Source organism: Aricia agestis, chromosome 4, assembly GCF_905147365.1.
Source record: "Aricia agestis chromosome 4, ilAriAges1.1, whole genome shotgun sequence".
Lineage (NCBI taxonomy): Eukaryota > Metazoa > Arthropoda > Insecta > Lepidoptera > Lycaenidae > Aricia > Aricia agestis.
The window spans coordinates 22398039-22421852 of NC_056409.1; the positions used below are offsets into that span (position 1 = coordinate 22398039).

At 41.6% G+C, this 23814-nt stretch overlaps 2 protein-coding genes across 4 annotated transcripts; one reads left to right on the top strand and one right to left on the bottom strand.

Annotated features, from left to right (window-relative positions):
- Positions 1 to 2106: 2106 nt before the first annotated feature.
- On the top strand, positions 2107 to 4522 carry LOC121726310 (transmembrane protein 179). Its single transcript, XM_042113612.1, has 5 exons — positions 2107 to 2507; positions 2694 to 2837; positions 3358 to 3519; positions 3595 to 3679; positions 4319 to 4522. Exons 1-5 carry the CDS (start codon positions 2398 to 2400, stop codon positions 4496 to 4498), a joined length of 681 nt encoding a protein of 226 aa, XP_041969546.1. The 5' UTR covers positions 2107 to 2397; the 3' UTR covers positions 4499 to 4522.
- Positions 4523 to 11065: 6543 nt separating this feature from the next.
- On the bottom strand, positions 11066 to 19809 carry LOC121726307 (zinc finger protein 771-like). 3 transcript variants are annotated; one of them, XM_042113608.1, is made up of 5 exons: positions 19642 to 19809; positions 16041 to 16168; positions 15276 to 15407; positions 15127 to 15194; positions 11066 to 12205 (listed from the first exon to the last, which is right to left on the bottom strand). In XM_042113608.1, the coding sequence occupies exons 1-5, from the start codon at positions 19736 to 19738 to the stop codon at positions 11080 to 11082; spliced, it is 1551 nt and encodes a 516-aa protein (XP_041969542.1). In that variant the 5' UTR covers positions 19739 to 19809; the 3' UTR covers positions 11066 to 11079. The 3 variants fall into 3 exon arrangements, with proteins under 3 accessions (XP_041969542.1, XP_041969544.1, XP_041969543.1); XM_042113610.1 differs by lacking the exon at positions 11066 to 12205 and adding an exon at positions 12882 to 13969; XM_042113609.1 differs by lacking the exon at positions 11066 to 12205 and adding an exon at positions 13916 to 15043.
- Between the last annotated feature and the right edge of the window lie 4005 nt (positions 19810 to 23814).

The window sequence follows — 23814 nt, forward strand, 5'->3', positions numbered from 1 at the left end:
AGCTTCGACGTTAAACCACTAGTTTTTTTATTATATTTCTAACCCTTGAAGACGCACACTGGAAAGTTAATTATATTATTATTATCTTTATTCGTTTTGCCGCATTCTAACGCTGATATAGAGCGATTACTTAGCATGATGAATGTTGTCAAGACTGAACAGAGAAACCGGATGAAGTTTGATCGCCTTTTTTTCGTGCAAGGTTAGCACGCGAAGGCAAATGCTGTAGTAACAACATAATACCAAATACCGTATTACAAAACTTAGAACTAAAGAAATGTACTCTTCACAAACTGAACAAGTACCTAAATTATGACAATGATTCCTCTAAAGACGTTCATCTTTACTCTTTAGTTAAGTACCTACTTATACATAGGTACATAGGTAACTAAAGTTTTCCTTTTTGTAGTAACAAAAATAATTATTTCATAATAATAATGACGTTGTTGTATTCTTTTCAAATTATATTCAGATAGGTTGTTGTTGTCTTTACGTTATTTAGTGGAATTCTGGTGGTTTGAGAGGCCATTTAGGTTTTAGCGGTTTCTGGTGGTTTACGCTGCTGAATTTGGTGGGTTAGTAAAAAAAAGTTGGCAACACTGCTATCAGGGTTGCCAGATTGGGCTTTATTTTCGCAATTCTGGGGAAAATTTTGACTCCAGGCGAAAATTTGGGGAAAACTGTTTCCCCAAATTTATCTTTGGGGAAATGTTTGGGGAAAATGAATACACTATGGGGATTTTTTGGGGTTAGCACTTCTAAAAAACATAACAAACAAATGAAACCAACGTCCTTTTCATTCGATTAACATCCTGGCTTTGTTGTTTGTTTGTTTTGGTTTGTTTGGTCGAGTGCGTAAAAGACCTGACAGACGTACGAACTTAAATTACGCGGGTTTTAAGTTCGCGAACTTACTCGGCTCGCGTCGGTGACACACGAGAATCGCTCACACTGGATTACCATGCCCCCAGGCTCGCGGCTCTTTGCTGACACACAGGCGATTAAGGCTGGTATAAATAGTCAGTACTCAAGATGCATCTCGGTCTCAAGACACGGTTCAGGCTCTGTGATTGGTTGGCTGTCAAAATTTGGACCAAACACAGAGCCGAACCGTGTCTTGAGACCGGGTCGCATCTTAAGTACCATAGATAAAGTATTATAGTATAGATGTAGTCTTAGCCCGTCATCGCGTGGCCATTTTGTGCTTACTTTCATACAAGTAGTGTGCGTTTGTTTTCTTCAATATTTCTATTTGTCGATTATTTCGAAGCACATTATGAAACAGGAAAGAAAGTCAATTAGTTCATGATATCGATTAACTATAGTTCAAGTGATGAGAATCCCTAAACACACGTAAAATGCTATGCAATTTTTATAGCCAAATTATTAATTGATGTGACATTTTTAGCACTAATGCCTTTTAAAGCACAAATAAGGGATTAATAAACTTATTAATTATCTTTTTAGCTTACAAAAATACCGATTGAAAATCCCAAAAAAACGTTGTTCAAAACTTACGTATTTAATGTTTAATCCACGTGTTTGAGGCATTTTTTGACCATTCTTATGGTTTATTATTTAGCGCAACAATATCTAGCATTAAATGTTGACTAAAAACCTTTATTAACACTTTTATTACATGAAATATGCAGACCGACTCCTTTGTTATGTCCTAGTAAGTAGGGCATAACATTACACGCTTTTGACGCTTATACACCGATATAAGGATCTCTCCAGTCTATAGTACCTCAATGTTAAGTACTGACTATTTATACCAGCCTAACTCCTAAAATCGTCGAGCCATAGTCCGCGTACTCACACGCACGTCTGTCACCCCCTTAAAAATTGTCTCTTTGGTCGAGCGAGCGACAATGTGTTGTGTATCTGTTTAACTGTCGAGTGATTGAAACTACTAAATCGAATAAAAGTAGTTTCAATTTTATATTCGGTTTTTTTTTTCTGTAACAAAGCGATTGGGGATTTTTTTTGAAAACGTATCATTTTGGGGAAATATAAAAATCAGTTTGGGGGAAATCGTAAAATTGCATCTGGCAACCCTGACTGCTATACTGATTACTGTGACTAGGTATACTAATAAACCACAATAAACACAATTTACTCAAAACAAATAATTGAGAAAACTTGTGAAAACGCGAGTTTTAAATTTTGATTTTGTTTACTAAACGAAACAAAATATTAGGTACAAAAAATATTTGTGGTTTGTTGTTTTGCACTTGCATAATTATAGCTTTTATGATACTAGGCACTAGCCCATATCAATGATATTAATTTAAACTTTGTACATGTTGCATTGTCTAAATTGTGATTTGTGGGAAAATTGGCTTATAGGTGTTTACTAGAATCTTTTATCGACACAGACGTTCTTTATAACAAAAAATGGCTCTAACAAACGTTCTATTATTAAGTCAAATTGCGGCCTATGTAATTGGCCTTATCTTCTCATTGTGCATAATCGTTCCGATGAGTATGCATCAAGATGAATTCAAGTAAGTAATAATCCTGATATTTTATTGGATAATAATTAGTTGAATATGTTTAGCTTTTCATGCCTACAAACTACAAACAGCTGTCACGATCGTAAGCCAAGATATCTAGCGACCTCTTTTGCGTCACCTTTTATTGATAGCAGGTTGTGTTGCCCTGCCAAACTAAACACAGCTCATAATCTACAGTGGCCACTGCTCGCTGTTCTCAAAGGGAGCCTGGCAGGAGGAGGATGGGCAGCTGCTGGTCACATGGGCATCCCGTGCCTACTGCAACTATGTCATTGTTGTGGGAGTTGTGATGTTCCTTGTGTCCTGTGTTCAGATATACAGGTTAGATTTATACCTATTATTTATTATTATTATAGCCTTTATTCAGTAGAACAACAATACTTACATTTATTTTACATACATATGGTCGCTGTTAAGCATTAGTGTCCTTACCCACAATTTTTTTTGTTGATAAATTATATATCAAGTAAATCATTACAAAATATTCAAATTTTTATTGTGTAGCGTGATCTGTTTCTGTGTGACTCTTGGCAAAGGCCTCCCCCAACAGCTTCCACTCACTTCTCTGACATGCCACTCTAGTCCACATTTTGCCAGCCATTTGCACTATTTCATCTTCCCATCTTTTTAGAGGTCTGCCCCTTTTCCTTTTGATCCTATTAAAGCAGTTAAATTTTATAGTGTTCTGAGTCATTCATTGCTGTTGACATGTCTAATTAAAAGTGAGTGACTGTGAGTTCATATGATATATATTATTTTGATTCAATTAATTTTTTAAACAAAGGATATTTTTTCCTATAGCATATATTTAGCATCCATATATTCTGTTCTTACTTTTCAGGATGTCAATGTTCATGTACCAGGGAATAGACAGCTCATTCCTGTCGGCGTTCATCGAGGCGGTGGTATGCATCACCCTGTGTGGGCTGGCCATCTCTGCTGCTGTGATGGTAACACTCGGGTTTATGACATGGTGTGACAATATTGTGGAGAGATTTCCCAGGTATATACAGCTGCATCGAGCTTTGAGTATTTCTGTGTGTGACTCTGCTTATATCCAAATAATTGATAATTTCAGTTGTGAGGATGTCAGTGGCCAAGACATAGACAAGAAGGATAACATCAAGACACACGGATTTTATATTGAGTTGGGTAGTGCTCAGGTAAATATTTTTTCAATTTCCTTTTAAATAAGTTCTACAAGAATAGGGCCACATTGATTGTATTTTTAGCCACATAAGACAGCAACTGCTTTACAAAGCGGAGCTGCAAAACAAATTAGCCTTGTAAAATAACAATTCTTATTAATAAGGCTCATAATAAAATTTCTATTTATCAAAAAACTACCTTTAGGTGAACTTTTGCACCAAACCTGAGTATTAAGCTAATCTATACTAATATTAAAATGTAAAAGATTGTTTATCTGTCTGTCTGTTATCTACTTTTTATAAAAAGTAGATAAAAATAACATTTATAAATAATAAAAAGCAATGTTTGCCAGGTCAGCTAGTGATAGTATAATGTAAATTGTAAATCATGAATAACTAAAGCAGGTGTGACCATTAGCTTTGTCCACACTGTGCCTTTTCTGTTTGTCAAGGGCATGCGTTATAGCGCAGTCAACAGCGAATGTGAGGCATGCCCGCGACGCAGGCAGCGACGCAAAGCTGACAGACACTGCAACTGAACAAAAATGACAGTTGGCGTTGCGTTCGTTAACGCATTCAATTATTAAAGGCGCCAATACGAAAGTTGAAGACGAAAGCGCATAGTGTGGACACAGCTGTTGTGTTTCTGTACAGTTCGGCGCGTGGGGTGCATTCGCGACGTGGGTGGGTCTGTCGGTGTTCTCGACGCTGAAGTTGTGCCGCTACCACCAGCTGCAGAACATCCAGGTATCCATGTACCGCGAGCGTCAGCGCCTCGTCAACGACAGCGGCTCCCCGGCTGCCGAGCGCGCGCACACCCCGCTAGAACACTGAACCACTATCACACGGACGTCCATGGATATTAGATACGGAAGCCAGTTGAATTTTGGCAAACACCAAGTAATTTTACATGGGACGAAACATAGATAGAAGCCATAATTAGGACAGTTATTATTTTGCACTAGACAAGCATTTAGTCTAGAACAGGGGTCGGCGAGTAATTTTAGGTGGGGTCCAGATACTGTGGGAAAATTTTAACGAGATCCAGAAAAAACACACTTGTCCTATGTGTAGCTTAAAAATATTATTTTATATAACAAAGGTTTACACTATACGTATACCTTATCTATGTATTAATAATTGATACTTGGTATAAAATACATTACAATATTTCGCGGTCCGCGAACGGACCGCAGTCCGCCTGGTCTAGAAGCTTACTGTTACTTGAAAATACTGAACTCATCATTATGTTTGGTAGTGATTACAGTCAGAGTTTTATTCATTTTACATTTAAATTTAGTAGAATTTATACTAGTAATAATTGCCTTAACATATTTTATTTAGTATTTGTAATCTATACTTACATTTAATGTTGTCCACTATAATACTATTCATAGTGTACTGTGTAAATTTCAAGTTGTATATATTTCTAAGTGTAATGCCTGTGATCGTTTTATTTATTTTTAGTTTTAACAATTCACAGTTGTAAGTAGTAACTACTATGCTTTTAATTAATAAAAAAAATATTATGTACTTATATGTATTTATTATAGCGACACGGTAACAAAATATCACTTTTTTCCCGAAAAATAACAGCGTGTGGCATCATGTAATAACCAGATTAGCCCTCGGCGGGTAAAAGCTATATATACCCCGCGTTCCAGATGACGTTAGAAACGCTCACGCTCAAGACCGTAGTTGTTCCCGTTCCACTAGCATGTGAGCGTCAGTGATACAAACCCAAGTGGAACGGATTATGGATCGTTTTGAGCGTTTTGAGAAAAGTTTAAAAAAAGAACTATATTTTTTTTTATAAATAGGTAAATTGAACCGAACTTGGATATTATCCTTTTCTTCAAGTCGTAAATAAAAGTAATTTTATTGTTTATAGTTACATTTATTTTACACATAAAATACATAATATTATATTTGTTTCGTTTTTAGTAAGTATTACATTTTTTTACTATTAATAATCATATTTTAATATAGTTAAACTTTTATTATATTTGAGTTTTCACATTGAATCATATTTTAATAACAAACCCACATACTTTGAATATTGACTATTGTCACAATATAATATAAACGTTAGGTAACAATACCGCATAAATGCTTAGTCAAGTACGAGTAAGTAGTATAAATTATTATATTTTATAAGAAATCATTTGACCTTTCATTTAAAACAATTCATTTTCCAATCAAAATATTTCATTAAATGTTATTTAGTTTATTTAAGCAATTTAAATATTACATATTTGTAATGAAATAATAATATAAAGTTTTTTTGTCTCTACTCTCTCCTGAAAACTTTCGGAACATGGCTTTTGCGATATAGTTACGTTAAAATTAAAAAAAAAAAAAACTAGAACGCCCACTTTGACCCGTCTTCGTCAAGGGTCGTTTTGAGCGAAAATGATGACGTCATGAGTGACGTCATAGCCGCTATCAAAACGACCCCGGTCGCCAAAGGGAACGGCAGAAGGGGACGTTTTGAGCGTTTTGGTCAAAATTAACGTCATCTGGAACGCAGCCATAGTGTATTGATTGTGTGCAATACAAGTGAAAATCATAGTAATATTGATAATGTATTATTATTTAAGCACATGTAAGACATTTTGATGCGTGTAAGACTGTAAATGCCTCTGTGCACTGTAGTGTCGAACACTTTTTCATTCGAAGCTACTTCCTTCACGTTTTGTGGTTCCGCATAATTAACTTAAGGAAAATAAGATTTCTTTTTCTTCTATTTTGGCAACTTGAAACAAAGGATGCGTATCCACAGACAGGGTAAAAAGGTAAGGAACGGCGGAAGGAATAAAAGGTAACGGAATTTGGAAGAAAGTTAATTAAAACAGTGTGGCAGTGTTGTAAAAGTTACCGATTTATCGGTACATCTCCCGATTTTGGCAAACAAATACCGATAAAACGATTTTAGGGTATAATCTCCCAATTTACTCAATTTTAAAACATTAAACTTAATTTATACTCATTTTGTAGTTTGTAACACCAAATTTAACATTTTTATTATTATTATTTTACTCCCCAAGTTAGGGTTATTCCCCAAGGGGCAAGGCATTAGATTGGCCTTTCAATAAACAAGCAAATTTAGGCTGTAATTCATACTCACTAAAGTTGAATATTATTGAAGCGGAATATATTTTTTAAATACGTCGATATGAATGCGACAGGTTTCAAATTTTCAATTTTCATTTTTCAATTTTTCATTAATAAACATTCGTCCGATACGCAACTTCCCATATTGTATTAACGCAAATCAAATGTCTAGTTCAGACCCAGACAGTGATTTGCCAACCAATAGTAGTGGTACGTTCAAAACAAAAAGAAAAAGATATACCTACTTACTACAAAAATATAAAAAAGAGTGGGAAACACGCCCGGAGTTTGCTGGGTGGTTACAGGCAAGCAGAAATATTAAAGATGCAAACTACGCCTATTGTCTAAGCTGCAAGAAGGAGGCTAATGATTAATAACTTTAAGTCACCTACTTCTCCACAGTCACATAAATCATCATCATCAATTCTCCTAAGATGCGTTGGAATGCACATATGACCCAGTCTCATCCGAATAATAATTGATGTTGTTATATTTTTAGAGAGGAATATTTTAGAAAACCAGGGCTTAGTAGGGATCTCTGGTTGAATTTTACGATACTGTATAGCTTTTGTTTGCCTACTCAAGGCCCACAACTTATTCCAAGATTTCAATAGGGAACCCCGTGCCAGAGCAGCCAAATTATGCGCATAATTATTAAAAGGGAACAAATCACCACTGAAAACAGCCTCTTTTGCCAATTTGTCAGCAATTTCATTGCCAACAATTCCGCAATGGCTCGGTATCCATATAAATGTTATTGAAAAGCCTTGAAGTTTACATTGATATAGAAGGTTGCTAACTTTTTGTTTTGATTTAAAAGGAAATTTAATCAGGGATTGTAGAGAGCTTAAAGAATCTGTAAATATTAGTGTCTCTTTAAGCCTGCCAAGTAAAATATACTCAACAGCCTAAAAAGGCCGTAACACTCTCCTGTAAAAACGGATGTTTCAGGCGGAAACTTTACTTTTTGTACAATATTATATTGTAAATGGTAGACACCAACTCCAACAATAACTATCTGTAGTATTCTTAGATGCATCTGTATACATGTGGTGGTAACCCTGTCAATTGTTATTCGTGATGTACATAAATAATATATTGTTAGCAAAATATGTATCTGTTTTTTTAATGCCAATGTCAAGTCTAATATCTGGCACAAGCGTTAGAGCTTCATATACTGAATCAAATAATGGAAAAGTTTGAGAACGAATAGTGGGGGCGTCAATTACTAAGAATTTACGATAACTAGTAAGAAGTAAGGTATGAGATTTATGATGCCAGTATTTATTATTACTATGACACAGTTGAAATAAAGTTCTAAGTTTTGGAATTAAGGGATGATTTTCAAATTGATAACAACGAACAAAATATTTATCCGCCAGATGTTGTCGACGGAGTTGAAGAGGAGGTTCGCAACATTCCAACTGAAGTGCGTTTATTGGAGATGATCGCATAGCTCTGCAGATTATAGCAAGGCTTTCGCTTGTATTTTGTCCATTTTTTGTAAAGCAGTTACGCTACACGGCTCCAAAAGAAAAGTGCCATAATCTAGGACGCTCCTAATTATTGCATTATAAATTAATTTCATAGTAAATGGATGTGATCCCCACCAGACACCAGATAAACACCTTAACATATTTAGAAGCCGCTCACATTTGGAACAGATGTAATCGATGTGTGCGTTGCCATTTAATTTTCCATCTAAATATAGCCCTAAAAATTTGACTTTGTCTTTAACGGGAATTGGCACTCCGTCATAAATAATAGTAATAGGGGGAGGCATACGTGATACGCATACGGGTAAATAAGACGACGGAACTTTTATTGATCGACAAGTCTAAGCCATGCTTGTCCATCCAAGATTTTAACTGTTTCAAAGCGCTAATAAGATCTCTACATGCAATATTTATCGAACTATTGATTACATAAATAGCCTTGTCATCTGCATATTGAAGTAATTTTATGATACCTACTTAAATCTAGACAATTTTCTAAGTCGGATGTGTATATATCGTAAAGTAGTGGACTTAAGACTGACCCCTGAGGAATGCCTTTTCGAACAGTTCTAGTTTCCAAAGAGTTATTTAAAATTATTATTCTTTCTATTAAAATATTAATAATGAAATTTACTAAAATTAAAGGCAAACCAAATTGAATTAGCTTTTCCTTTAGGATACTTATAATAGTATTATCATATGTAGAATTTATATCCAAAAAAGATGCAACAACAGATTTATTTTCTGTGAATGCTATGCGTATATCTGTGGTTAATATGGCAATATTATCTATGGTACCTCTACCTTTGAATCTGAATCCAAACTGTGTATTCGAAAGGAGGTTATGTTTTTCTACAAACCATTCTAGTCTGTTTTTAGCTAGATGTTCCGCAATCTTTAATAAAACAGAGGATAGAACAATGGGGCGATATGACGTAGCCAAAGATGATGGGGGTTTGTTGCGTTTTGGTATCATAAATATATATTATAAATCATTTTCGTTTAAATTAAATGAAAAAACTCATAACTCTATAACATATTTTATAAAACACGTTTCAGTCAAACGGAACGCGTTGAAGTCAATAGCTGACTGCTGTCACTGTCAAGTATCAAGTATATGTTTATTTCTAGGTTATTTTCAAAGAAGAAGAATATTGTTAAAACTTTTAAGGTTGGGTTGCAGTCACTTGCACCAGAGGCGTGGTTATAGTTAAAGTTAAATATGGCGTCCAAACACCCCATATTACGACATCTGTCAATTTTTCCGGTTATAATTAAGGTTAAAGTCAAAGTTAGTTGGTGCAACCCAGTCTTAGTGTTTTCGTTAGAACTTACAAATAATAAGCAGGTGTGGTAAAAACTACAACCACCCACGATTAACATTAAATAATTGATTTTAAAATAAAGGACACATGATTTAATAATAAAATTACTTACCGATGAAAATTTTCACAGCCCAATACGGCACAATTAGACATTTTTAGAATTCCGATTGACGTCCGATTCCGATGACGGTGGAGCGCAGACTAAAGAACAGACTTTCGAAAGATTGACATTGTACAACGTTTGGGATCGCGATGGCACGCGAAGTACATAGATACACATGGCCTATCTAACTAGATCCATTTCTGTGGTTATGGTGTAGTTTACCACAATCCTTTGTGGTGAACTACACCATAACCACAGAAATGGATCTAGTATCGCGATCCCAAACGTTGTACTGAAGTTGACCTTGTGGCGAGACTGCAGACGTTCGACCCTCAAGCGGAGGGATGTCTTCTTACTGATGTAGTCCACGACGTCCTCGACCTCCATGGACCAGTGCAGGCGGGATATGTACAGAGGCGTCGCGGGGACCAAGCTCTGCAGACGCAGCTCAGGTACATATGGTGCGGTGCCGCGAAGGTTGCGGGCGGCGAGCTTCTTCTTCCTCCTCTCCACCAATATGAAGCCCTCCTCATCGCACCCCCTGCTCTCGTCCTTGGCAGGTCGAGAAGACTTTGCCTTGCGACTTTTCGAAGCCTTACGGCTATGCAGTTTATGTCCACAGTTTGCCTATACTTTCTCATTTCTACTGATGGCCGTGTTAGGGCTACAGGAGTAGTTAACCTTATGATAAAGTTTTACTTTATTATAATAACAGTTTTTTACAAAAAATATTACAAATACGATTACAAATAAACCTAAATTACCATTGCTAAACTATGAAAGATTTAAAGGATGTGTTTGTTAAGTAACAGCGATCACAAAACTAGACTAAAGGGTTACTTACACAACAATAATGTGGACTTAAGTTACTACTAATACAAAATATAATGATATTAAAATTCAGATAATTCGCGTACTTGTTTCTTGTGATCGCGCAGCTTTGAGGAGAAGATGACTTTGCATAGATTTTATAAAGGAAAATAGCATCTAGGTAGTCATGTCTGGAGCACAAAGAATGCATCTGATGTAGTTTCATGCTTTGTTTGTAATCTGTGTGTGTGTCCAGAGTGGTAATTAAGGTATTTTACAAACTTTTTTGTACTTTTTTTTTATAATCTCTGAACGTGGACGTCAGAACTGGGACTCCAGACCACGCTACCAAATTCGAAAACACTACGCACATAGGACATGTAAAGTGTTTTCAAAGTGTTACCCCTACGGAAAGGCTTGCTGAGACGGATTATGTTAGTGATGATTTATTGTTTAAATTATCCTTATGTTGTTTTTATTTTATTTATATATTTATTTAACTCGTGTCGAGCCAACCGTCGTCAGTTAATTGAAATAAAAAGATTTATTACTGAAAAGCAATGTATTTCATTTCACGACTCCTCCCTCGGCGGCGTGCTTGTTGTTGAGGTGCGCGCGCAGGTAGCGGGGCTGCGCGAACCGCAGCTCGCAGTGCGGGCACGGCAGCGCGGCCGCCGCGTGCGTGCGCGCGTGCCGCAGCAGGTCAGCGCGCACGTTGAATGTCCGCCCGCAGACGTCGCACGCGTGCTCGCGCCCGCCCTCGTGCCGCCGCCGGTGCCGCTCGAGGTGCGCGCGCCAGCGGAACGAGCGCCCGCACTCCCCGCACGCGTGCGTCCTGCGCCCGCCGTGCGTCTGCTCGTGCACGTAGAGAGCGGCGCGCGCGCGGAACGTCTTGCCGCACTGCGCGCACGCGTACGGCCGCTCCGCCGCATGGATGAGCAGGTGCTGCGCCAGCGTCGGCTTGGCGCTGAACCTCCTCCCGCAGACGTCGCACTCGTGCTGCTGGCCGGCGCCGTGCGCGTGTTTCAGGTGGTAGAAGTAGCTGGAGCTGGCGGTGTACACCTTCGAGCAGACGGGGCACGCCCGCTCCTTTTTCGTTTTCCTCCCGTCGACGGGGGGTCCCGCGAGCGGCGCCACGGGGACGGTGGGGGTCGCGGCGTCGGTCCGCGAGAGGCGGTCGCCGTCGTCGGCCGCGTGCGTGTCCTGCGAGTCCTCGATGGCCTCGAACACGGAGTCGGGCAGCTCGCCGAAGTACTCCGCGTCGCTGCGGTCCGAGAAGTCGTCTTCGTTCACCGAGGCGCCCCCGTCTCTCTCCTGTCCCGTCGCTTCTCCGTCCTCATTTTCGACCCCGTCTCCCGTGCGGTCGCCCCCCCGTCCCCCGGGGTCCCCGGGCACGTCGGCTGGGCGGGTCTCCCCCGCGTCATCGAGCGGCCCCGCGGCGTCGGCGGCGTACTCGACGGCGTGCTGCGACATGTGCTCGACGAAGTCCTGGCGGTCGACGTAGCTGTCGCACTCGTCGCAACGGAACAGTAGCTCCGAGTGCGTCGATATCAGATGCTCCTTGAGTTGGGGCTCGGGGCACTCCGCCCGGCAGTAGGTGCAGGTCCGCGGGGGCACCGGAGGGGGGGCCGCCGCCTGGGCGGGTTCGAGCCGGTAGATCGGCCTCGCGACATCGTCCCGCTTATCGTCGGACCTGCAAAATAGCAGCTTCGATATCACAGCTGGTCGGATCGGGGCCCGTTATGTCTCCCCGCGGTCGCCTGTCGTCGTGCGTGCGGGCGTGCGCGTTGAGCTGACTGCGCAGACGGAAGGTCCGGCCGCAGGCGCACGCGTGGGCCCTCTCCCCGGTGTGCACGGACGCGTGCGCCACGAGCTGGCTCTTCCTCCTGAATCGAGAGTCGCAGAACGCGCAGTGAAACCCGAGCGTGTCGTCGTGCATCTTCTTGTGCATGCGCAGCGCGGCGGCGGACTTGGAGGCGCGGCCGCACACGTCGCACACGTGGTCGCGTGCGGCCGAGTGCGACGCCGCGTGGTCCCGCAGGTGCGACTTGCGCGCGAACGTCCGGTCGCAGAGGGCGCAGGCGTGCGGGCGCAGGCGGCGGTGGCGCTCCGCCGCGTGGCGCGCGAGGTTCCCGCGGTCGGCGAACCCCAGCCCGCACACGTGGCAGCTGTGCGGCCGCGCGCCTCGGTGGGACCGCCGGTGGCGGCGCCAGGACGCGGCCGGGACATTTTTGTCGCACAGAGTGCACTCCACGTATTCTTTTCCGTCACTCGGGTGCGTAGTCGGCTTCCTCGACTCGCCGGCCGGCTGTCGCTGCGCGGGGTCGCTCGATCGACTTTCGTCCCCGATCTCGTCTTTTACGTTCGCACTGAAAGAGGACAAGGGCGGGTTAACGACCGACGCTAAGCTAGGGTCCAGGAGGATATTCGAGTCTCTCGTATGCGAGGTCGTTCAAAGGATTCGCGTCGACATCACTCATACGGGCCGACGTGGTCGTAGACTAGACCGGGCGCGTCGGCGGCGTCGGTCTCGTGGACGCGCCTGCAGTGGTGGCGCAGCGCCTTGCGCTGGCGGAAGGCGGAGCCGCAGAGGCGACAGGCGTGCGGGCGGGCGTCGGTGTGCGTGAGCGCATGCGCTGCGAGCTCGTGGCGGTGGCGGAAGGCGCGCGCGCACGCGTCGCAAGCGTGCGGCCGCTCGCCCGTGTGCCGCAGCGCGTGGCGTGCGAGGCCGGCGCGCAGCTTGAACTGCGCTCCGCACTCGGCGCAGCGGTACGGGTGCAGCGTGCTGTGGCCGCGCGCGTGCGCGTGAAGGGAGCCACTCTGCGTGAAGCGCTTCCCGCATTGCGCGCACACGAACGGCTTCTCGCCGGTGTGAATGCGCGTGTGCGCACGGAGGTTCTGGGAGTTGGCGAAGGTCCTGTGGCACAGCGCGCACGCGTGGAACCGGCGGCGCTCGTGGGTCTCGGCGAGGTGGCGGCGCAGGCCGTTGGGCGTACGGAACTGCTTGCCGCAGACGTGGCACACGCACGGCCGCTCGTCCGTGTGGATGCGCCGGTGGAACAGGTAGGTCTGCGCCGAGCTGAGGTGCTTGCCGCACGTCCCGCATGCGTAGTACGCCCGTCCGTCGACCCTCGTCTGCACGCGGGCGAGCTCGAGGTCGGTCTCGGCGCTCGGTCCCCTTCCTCTCGCGCCGCCCCGGGTGAGGTCCTCGTGCTCGTCGCCGACCGCCTCGTCGCTCCCACTCCCGTCGGAGTCGCCGGAGTCAGGGGAGCTCCCCTCGTGCTCGGTAGCGAGATGGTCCCGAAAGTTTACGAGGGCGCCGTAGAAGTTTCCGTACAGCTCGGCGGCCTTTTTTCCCGCCACGCTCGCCAGGGGCTCATCGTCGTCGTCGTCGTGATCGGCGCGCTCCCCGGCCGTCTCGCTCAGCGCCGGCTCGGAGCCGGGACGGGGCGCGCACCTGGAACAAACGAGCCCCGGTTACTGGGCGTCTCTGTCGTGGACGCGGGCGTGGCGGGCGAGATGGGAGCTCCGGCGGAATCTCTTGTCGCAAACGAGGCACGGGTACTTCCGGACGTCCAGGTGGGCCTCGATGTGGCGGTCCAGGGTGTTCTTGGCGCGGTAGGCCTTGCCGCAGTAGTCGCAGGCGAAGGGGCGCGCGCCGGAGTGCAGGCGGGCGTGCACGTCGCGCGCGCCGCGCGTGGGGAAGGCTTCGCCGCACGTCGCGCACACGTGCCGCATCACGCCCTCGTGGACGATCCGGCGGTGCTCACTCAGGCCACTCCGGGTCCTGTAGCGCCTGTCGCATCTGTCGCACGCGAACGGCTCGCTCGCGTTGTGCGACCTCAGATGCACCAGCATGTTGTGTTTGTTGGAGAAAGTCTTTCGGCACCGGGGGCAGGTGGCGGGCGCGTGCGAGCGGCGGCGGCGCGGCTCGGGGCGGGCGGCGGGCTGCGCGCGGTGCTCGGCGGCCACGTGCGCCTGCAGGTCGTGCTCGGTGCGCGCGCTGTGGGAGCAGCTCCGGCACACGTACGGGCCCGCGACGACACGCGCTACGTGCCTGAGCTGCAGGTGGAGCGCAAAGGATTTTTTGTCGAAGCTTTCCCCGCAGCATGTCAGCACGTTCTCCGTCGATATATCTATGTGTCTGTTGATGTGATGTATCAACCTAGTGGGAGTGGAGAAGGCGCTGTCGCAGTAGGGGCAGAAGTATGCCGGCAAGTCGGTGCCGGCCTCTTTGTTGATTCCTTTGTCTGTATCACTCTCACGGTCGTCTCGGTCTTCCGTGCTTAAAGATTCTTCAAAAGTTATATTGTTCCTGATGAAGTTGTGAATAGACTCCGAGTTGCAGAGTTCTGTGCTATGAAACAACTGGAGGTGTTTCACCAAGTTGTCTATTGTTTTAGCTGCAGGTTTTTGGGTGCAGACCTGGCATACGTAATCCAAATCCATAATATTATTTTCGTCTAATTCCATAAGCTGTAGGTACTCACGAAGAATGTCATATACTAGGCTTAAAAGTTTATCCTCCCCTCTGAAATTGTAAATACAAACTATCCACAACTCCATACATTATGAGTCAGCCAATGGAATGAAGGGTAATATGTATCTACTTACTTTTTGGCAGAACTTTCTTCATTATCCTCTAATCTTTGGTTTGAATTTTTTTTCAGCTCTGTTTCATTCTGTAAAAAGTGATAAGAATTTTATTAATTGTGCACAATAATGACAATGAGTGATGGTAGGACTCGTATGCAAATACGCACAGTAAGTGAAGATATTCGCTGCTGCAGCGTCACGTCAGCCTGGAGGCAACACTCCACAAGGTCGTGCCAGGCGAGGATAGTGCTGGCACACTGGTAGCAGACCACGTGCGGCAGAACATCATCCTCTGATATCTGGAACAACATAACGTAACATTTTATTATTGTTTGATAAACAACTTAATTTTTATCTGTTAAAATCTACGAATAATAAAAACTAAGGAAACATAACTCCCATACTATTACCGTTCTAAAATTTGGTTCCTTTCTAACTGTCATGTAACGTCAGCCTAATACCGCTCAAGGCCACCTAAATCATAAAGTTATTATACCTAGGTATATTAACTTTATGACCTAAATATTGCAAATGTATGGCGTCCATTAGACGGTCATGCCCTGTTCAGTCTATTCCTTCAATCATGACTTTCGTTTGACTGTTGGTGAATGTTGGAATAAATTTCGCATTACACAGTCATTCCGACTGATTGTCAGTCATACGCAAAACTTCACAAATACACGTTTTCACGCAAGATAATAGGGATGATGACAAGGTCAAAGATTAGCGAATTTTGTTAAGAAAATAAATAAATCACGGTGAAAAATAAGTGTTCCCAAAGTAACAGCTCGATAGCATTTTTATTGAAATGTTTTCGACAAGTATTGTAGAATGTAGAGCATGTTTTTTGACGGAGTTACTTTTCCTTAGTTTTTATTATTCGTAGGTTAAAATGTTTGTTTTTAAAATACAAAGAGAATTGCTTGGTTTACCTTTATTGGAAGATGTTGCTGAATTTTTTGTGCCAAGTTATTGTGTAGACCCTCACCGACGAATATGGGTATAACAAACTCTGTTACATTTGCACATGTTCGGCAGACATTTGCCAAATTTTCTAGACCTGGAAAAGTATTTTTATTAATTTTAAGTTTAAGAAGACATTGTTACGATACACGGTATACGGACACGTAGTGCCATCTAGCGACAAACCAGCGAAACTTACCGACGGAACACAGACAACATAAATCGCCTACTCGATACTAGATGGCGTAAGGTGTACCTACGAGTATTTTCTAGAAATATCCCATACTTGTTTACGCATTTCGGGTTTATTCTGGGATATTCTGGAGAATTCTGATATTCGATCCGGCCTGTATAAATAGTCGCAGACAGTCGGACCGATAATTTAGTTCGATTCGAGCTATCATCAAGGCGACTTCGGAGTGAAAACAACAGTGAGTGAACCAGTGAAACCTGCGACTTCGCTACGATCTAGGGCAGTGATAGTGCTTAGTGATTGGACCTAGTGATTAGTGTTTGGGCCTAGTGTGTGCTTGTGTGACCTAGACTTAGTGAATAAAGTCTTCAAGAGAGTCAGCAGGTCTTTCTCTCAAATTCCTTCGAACCCTAGCACGTAACAATATAATAAGAAGATCCATACTAAGATTTTAAATGCGAAAGTATCTCTATCTGTCTGTCTCGCGCAATAGGGATGATGACAAGGTCAAAGATTAGCGAATTTTGTTAATAAAATAAGGAAATCACGGTAAAAAAGTGGTCCCAAAATTTCAGCTTGATAGCATTTAAATTTTTTGTTATGTGCCTTCAAAGTTGGATATTCAAGTCGAATTTTTTTTCAATTTTTATTAATAGAACCTGGATGACCGAGCTTTGCTCGGTATAGCAAACACTCATTGACTTCGTGTTACTTAATAACGCCATCTGCTGGTCGTTAAAACAATTAGTTGCCAACAAAATAGTATTATTATTTGCCAATAGATGTCAGGAAGAGTCATATTTTTCAGTTTATCGATTATCCCCCGAAACCCCCTATATACTAAGCAACATTTTCCGATTGCAATCTTAATGCCCATGGATGATGGAAGTTTATATTAAATCGTTAAGTAACTACTTTATTAAATTTTTTTACTAATATTGCCAACTACAAAACAAAATTTTGTTTCTAGTAAGATTTATTGGACCTATTGGGTGTATTACATTCTTTAAATGGGGATGGCGCCACATATTTGAAGTGTTTTGATCTACGAGTTCAAGCTTCAGCTTATTTTTAATGAAAGTTACTCTATATTTAATGGACAACTAGCAGCTCGGTCATATTAGTCAAATATGACTGAGCTTTGCTCGGTATTCGATAAAACACGCATAAAATGACATTTTCTAAAAATGGATTCCTAGCTAGATCGATTTATCGCCCCCGAAACCCCATATATACTAAACTAGCTGTTGCCTGCGACTTCGTCCGCGTGGACTTCAGTTTATAGCGCGTGATGTCGCGTAAAATTGGTGTCAAAAGCTTGTATAAAAAATCCTGGTACCCCTTACATCAAAACAGCTGTGCAGGTGCACTAATTATTTCATTTTTTTAAATTAAGTAAACTTTATATTTTATGCCAAATTTTGAATCTTATTTAGCCCCCCAATTACACAACTTTACCCATAAACTATTTATCATTGATAGGTTTAAGGTTACGTCACTGCATAGATAAAGTTCTGAGTTATATTTTAATAACTTAAAAAGAAATAACAATCGAAAAAAATCGAAACTCAAATGTAAGATGATACCACCTCTTATAGAAAGATGTTTGAGCAAGCGTCAGCGCGATATAGGAGACGCACGGCGCCATCTATTATGAATTTTTGGAACCAACTTAATTTTAACAAATTTACGCATTTTCACCCCCTTACTCTCACTTCACACTGCGACGATAACGACACGACACGATAGACGATACCACAGAATAGATACCTAAGGGCCACCGCACCACAGAATAGATACCTAAGGGCCACCGCACATATTATACAATTTCAAGTTGGCCGACTATCGTACAAACTAAATTGCGTAGTGTCACAATTTAATTGGACAACTTCATCGTGTACACTGCTAGCCGCAGACTTTTAGATTTAGTTGGTAACGGTGTTGCTAGCCTAGCAACGTGCGTGTTAAAATGCGTAAAAAGCACGCTTTTATTTTGGTACTAATAGAACGAAGGCGAAAGCAAAGGAAAATATTTTGGGTGCATTCAATACTAAGTGACAGATTAGAATTAGGAAAACATCATTGATCATACCTTGCATTTTAAACTTGGATATTATCCAGATAAATTTTAATGAAAAAATCCAGATAAAAGGTGATAATAATCCATATCCATTATCCATACTAATATTTTTTTTTATTATGTAATTCGGGGCCGTGTATGGGCTCTGTGTGTAAAAATATGTGTACGTACACACTTACTCAAGCATGATTGAACATAAATTCTAAGAGATTAAACTGTCAACATGCCGATACGTGCCGACTGGACGTCAAAAAAAGAGTTCGGCTGTCATGTATCACATGTCTCTTTTTACAACGCAGTGTTACTGATAGTGACATTGCTTGCTCTTGCACAACTTGAAATTGTGCGGTGCGGTGCGACTTGTGCGGTGGCCCTTATCTATTCTGTGGTATCGTCTATCGTGTCGTGTCGTTATCGTCGCAGTGTGAAAACGCCCATTGAGAGAGGCCTATGTCCAGCAGTGAACGACTATAGGTTGATATGATGATGATGATGTACGGGAACCACCGTGCGCTGTAAACTGAAGTCCATGTGGATTGCTAGTGAATAGTGAATACAGAACAATATAATATGAAAAAAAGCATAATATTATAACTACAAAAGACTTGGAGATATTGCAAGAAATAGTGAAAAAATATGACCACATTTTGTTAAAATATGAATCATAGCATAATAGCACATTATCACACTTAAGGATTTTTTTTAAAATGAAATAAGGGGGCAAAAGAGCAAACAGGTCACCTGATGGAAAGCAACTACCGTCGTCCATGGACACTTGCAGCAGCAGCAAAAGAGCTGCAGGTGCATTGCCGGCCTTTTAAGAGGGAATAGGGTAATAGGGGAGGGTAGGGAAGGGAATAGAGGAGGTTTGGGGAAGGCAATAGGAGAGGGTAGGGAAGGGAAAAGGGTAGGGGATTGGGCCTCCGGTAAACTCACTCACTCGGCGAAACACAGCGCAAGCGCTGTTTCACGCCGGTTTTCTGTGAGCCTATGGTATTTCTCCGGTCGAGCCGGCCCATTCGTGCGGATAAATATAATAAAGTCCCGTTTTTACCCTTTGGGTACGGAACCCTAAAAATAAACAACACTTTTTTCTTCTTTTTTATTAGTACACTTTTTTTCACTCAGTACCTAGTACATAATATGAGAAACGTCAATCGAACCAGGTGGTTAATTCGCCCGAGTTATAGATCAGAGTACCTCTAGAGTCTAGTATTTACACAGTAAGCACTGCAATAAAGTTGAAAAACGCTACCTACGTATTAAGAGTGTAAACAATTATAAACAACGAACGCACCGTCTAACACATTGCAGGTTTCCGCGAAACTTTGGCTTTCTTGCGACAAATTTGCACTTGAATTTACAACAAGCATTTTTTCACTATCAATATTCATGATTTATCATAATTAATTTTTAAGCTGTCTTGTGCAATTTATATAATTTCGTTAGTAAATAGCACAAATCTCACTGCTCTTCTTCGTGTTCTTTTTTAATAATGGCTCGTGAAACTTTCGAACAAAAAAAAATTGGGTTCCAAATTTAAACGTAGCAACTAAATTAAGTTGGATAATCTGTGCAATTTTTAAGCAAGATCGACTGTGATTGGTTGATAAAAAAGACGAAGAAGAAGTTTAAAACTCAAAGTTCGATTTTCAGTTATTGAAAATTATTTTGTAGCAACTCTTTCAAAAATTGTAAATTAGTGGATTAATTATTGAAAAACAAAAGGTAAGCCATTGTAAAATGTAAATATAATCGTAAATTGATAAATTGAAGCAAAACATAACTATGTCATACCGTGTTCTAATACAAAGTATGTCATAGTGATTATTTGCATATTTGTATAATAATTTACGTTCCTGGACCCAAGCTACACTACCAGTAAGGTTCGGTGGCCTGGGAATACGAAAAACATCGGACACAGCTTTACCGGCGTTCTTGTCCTCGGTCCACGCAAATCGCGCAGTAATAGCCAAAATCTTAGAGCCCTCATCTTGCCCATTCGTCATTCCCTTTGCGGACGAGGCCAAGGATGCCTGGGACATTGCTAGTGCCGGCAGCGAGGTTCCCAAGAACACATCTTCCCAAAGGCTCTGGGACGAGCCCATCTGCGAACTGGTGCGTAATAAACTGTTTAACACGTCTACCAGCGCCGTAGAACGGGCTCGACTTTTGGCCATGGAGAGGTGGGAGTCGGGAGCTTGGCTGCAGGCACTGCCATCTAAAAACACAGGAACATTGCTGGACTTAACTTAACTGGAACTTGCCACTGCCCTGCGTCTTGGTGTCCCCCATGTCGTCCCCCATCAGTGTGTTTGCGGCGCGCGCGTTGACAGCTATGGTCACCACGGGTTGTGCTGCTCGTGAAGTGCCGGACGCTTTTCACGGCATCACAACCTGAATGACCTCATTCGTCGGGCTCTTGTCACTGCCGGCGTGCCAGCGATACTGGAGCCCTCCGGTTTGGCGCGCGACGATGGCAAGAGACCCGATGGAATGACCCTGGTGCCCTGGAATGTGGGTCGGGCCCTTGTGTGGGACGCTACTTGTGTCGACACACTCGCCTCGTCCCATATTCAGAGCACCTCGAGCTGTGCGGGCGCAGCCGCAAACCAAGCAGAGAACCTCAAGCGGCGCAAATATGAGAACCTCAGCGGAGATCTTATATTTGAACCGTTTGGGGTGGAAACTCTAGGCGCATGGGGTCCGGGGGCACATAAGCTTTTTAGAGAAATATCTAAGAAGCTTGTTGAAGCCACCCGAGACCCCAGAGCTGGGAGCTACCTGGCGCAGCGGATAGCAATTGCCATCCAACGTATCAATGCTGTCAGCTTGCTGGGCACTCTGCCAGATGGGGACGACTTGGGCAAGTTTTTCTTTTTATAGTTTTATATTTAAAGTTTGTATATATAATATATCTGTATATTTTAGATAGTATTTTAGTGTTTACATTTCTATCATATATGGACAATAATATTATGTTAATTGATCTAAAAGAATAGAAATACATAATAATATGAAATAGATAGATTATTATTTCATGGAAAATATTATAATGTATCAATATGTATGCAGTTAATTTCGAAAATGTTGAAATGTGTCTATTGATTTATAGTAGTAATTAATTGCACGTTAAGGTCATTAACTATAATAATTTATGTATGGAAATGTAGTAAATGAAAAACTTTTCATTAATTTCAGATTTTTAGGTCCCTGTACTAGTTTGCAACATTTTAGTCTGCAGGCAATTAACAACTCTCTCCTTAACAACTTAAGGAGATTTAAGGAGGAGGAGAAGCAAGGTATGGGATTATGAGAGGTGCGGCCACTAAGGGAAAATCCTCTGATCAAGTGAGGTGGTATACAGCTGGCCTGAGCCCACGCGATAGATTTCAGCTGTCGTATGTACAGGTTGTAACAAAACAAAGTAATAATACTTATGTGTGTATGTATAAAGATGCGCGTCCACTGGATCGGAATCGGAGCGTAAGCAGCGGACGGATTTGTTGCCTAAACCTTGTGGATTAAATCTGTTTTATTGTTTTGTGTTTATTTAGCTATGTACAATATTTTTAATTGAAATAAAACATTTATTTGAGCTCATTTCTTTTTTTTTTTTAATTTTTGGTATGTTTAGAGTGGAAGGTTTTGCACTTAAAAATTTTAACTTTAGTGTCAATTTAAAAAAAAAAAAAATATTATTTTTTTTCTTTTAAGTCCGATCTCTTGTTACGTACCTAGTATATGACATTCTCTTTGAATGGCTCCTAGGCTAGGCTTGTCGAATAAATATCGATATATCGATATTTTCAATTTGATATATCGATATTTTTGGGCGATATATTTTGTTACGATATATCGATATCAAATATCCAATATCGAAATTGTATCAAAAACGATATTTTCTGCTGCGATTTTGGCCAAACGTCTTCTTAATGGGTCCAGTTCTGTCAAAGCAACAAAAAATTGGTCTTCTCATAGGCTTAGCTGTTGGCTCAATGAAAATCAAAATAAATAAAAGGCGAAAAAGATGGTTGAAATAATTTTTGTTCCACGAAAATTTGTGAATTATAAACGAATGGATTCCAGATCGTATAACATAATATATATTGACTTAAATACAGATTTGGCAGTTCTCACTATAGATAAAAGGTTGAAACCATCTGGCAACACTGATTTAGTCAGTCAGAAGCCACACTTTTTCCGATTTAGTACACTAATTAGGATCCTAGCTTTCTAAATGTTATTCCACTTGACTAAATTTAGTTACTAAATCATTTAGATGTCTAAATTTAGTCAAATGGAACAACAACTTTAGAAATAAATAAAGAAATTAAAAAAAAACCCCCGCCAAACAACTTTAAAAAGTAATGAAATAATATTTACTGCCTTTAAGTTCAAATAATTCTTAAAGCGCTTATTCCACTTGTCCTATTTAGAAGTCCTAGCTAGGATCTTACATAGGAGACTAATTAGTTTGCTTCTTATTCCACTTGTCCTAATTTAGTGACAAAATCAGTTGTCATTTTGGTCAGACGTCTTCTTAACGGCTCCAGTTCTATCAAAGCAACAAAAACTTGGTCTTCTCATAGGCTTAGCTGTTGGCTCAATGAAAATAAAAATAAATAAAAGGCGAAAAATATGGTTGAAAGAATTTTTGCTCAACGTAAAATTATGAATTATGAACTTTCTGTAACTACTTGGAACCAGCAGACTTAAGAAATTACCTACGAATGGATTCCAGATCTTATAAAATAATATAAATTGACTTTAATAAGTACAGATTTAGCAGTTCCCACTACAGATAAAAGGTTGAAACCATCTGGCAACACTGATTTAGTCATTCAGGAGCCACATTTTTTTCCGATTTAGGATCCTACCTTTCTAAATGTTATTCCACTTGACTAAATTTCTTAGTATCCTAGCTAGGACTAGGACAAGTGGAATAAGCGCTTTACTTGTGTAAAGTAATATTTTAGTCCATAATTTGTTGTCACGGTGTGTCGGGGGACCGCCAAGTAAACTACAATCTACAACCGCCAAGTCGCTGATTATCTCCATTCGGTTCGCTGTGAAATGTTATGTGAAATCTCAAATCAAACATCTACATTAGCGGCCCCCCGACACACCTTGACAACAAATTATGGACTAAAATATTACTTTACACAAGTTAGGAATTATTTGAACTTAAAGGCAGTAAATATTATTTCATTACTTTTTAAAGTTGTTTGGCGGGGGTTTTTTTAAATTTCTTAATTTTATTTTATTTCATACTTTTTAAACGTGTGTTGGTTATAGTGCAGAATAATTCCTATCAACATAATCATATTCTCATGATTAGCATCTATCAATGTCCTTTTCGATGAGGCCGTAATATGAGCCCAAACATGAAACCTCCACTTTGGGTTCATACGAAGCTCGGTTCCTATAGAATCCAGGTGATGATGCAGCAGCAGCATGTAAATATTTA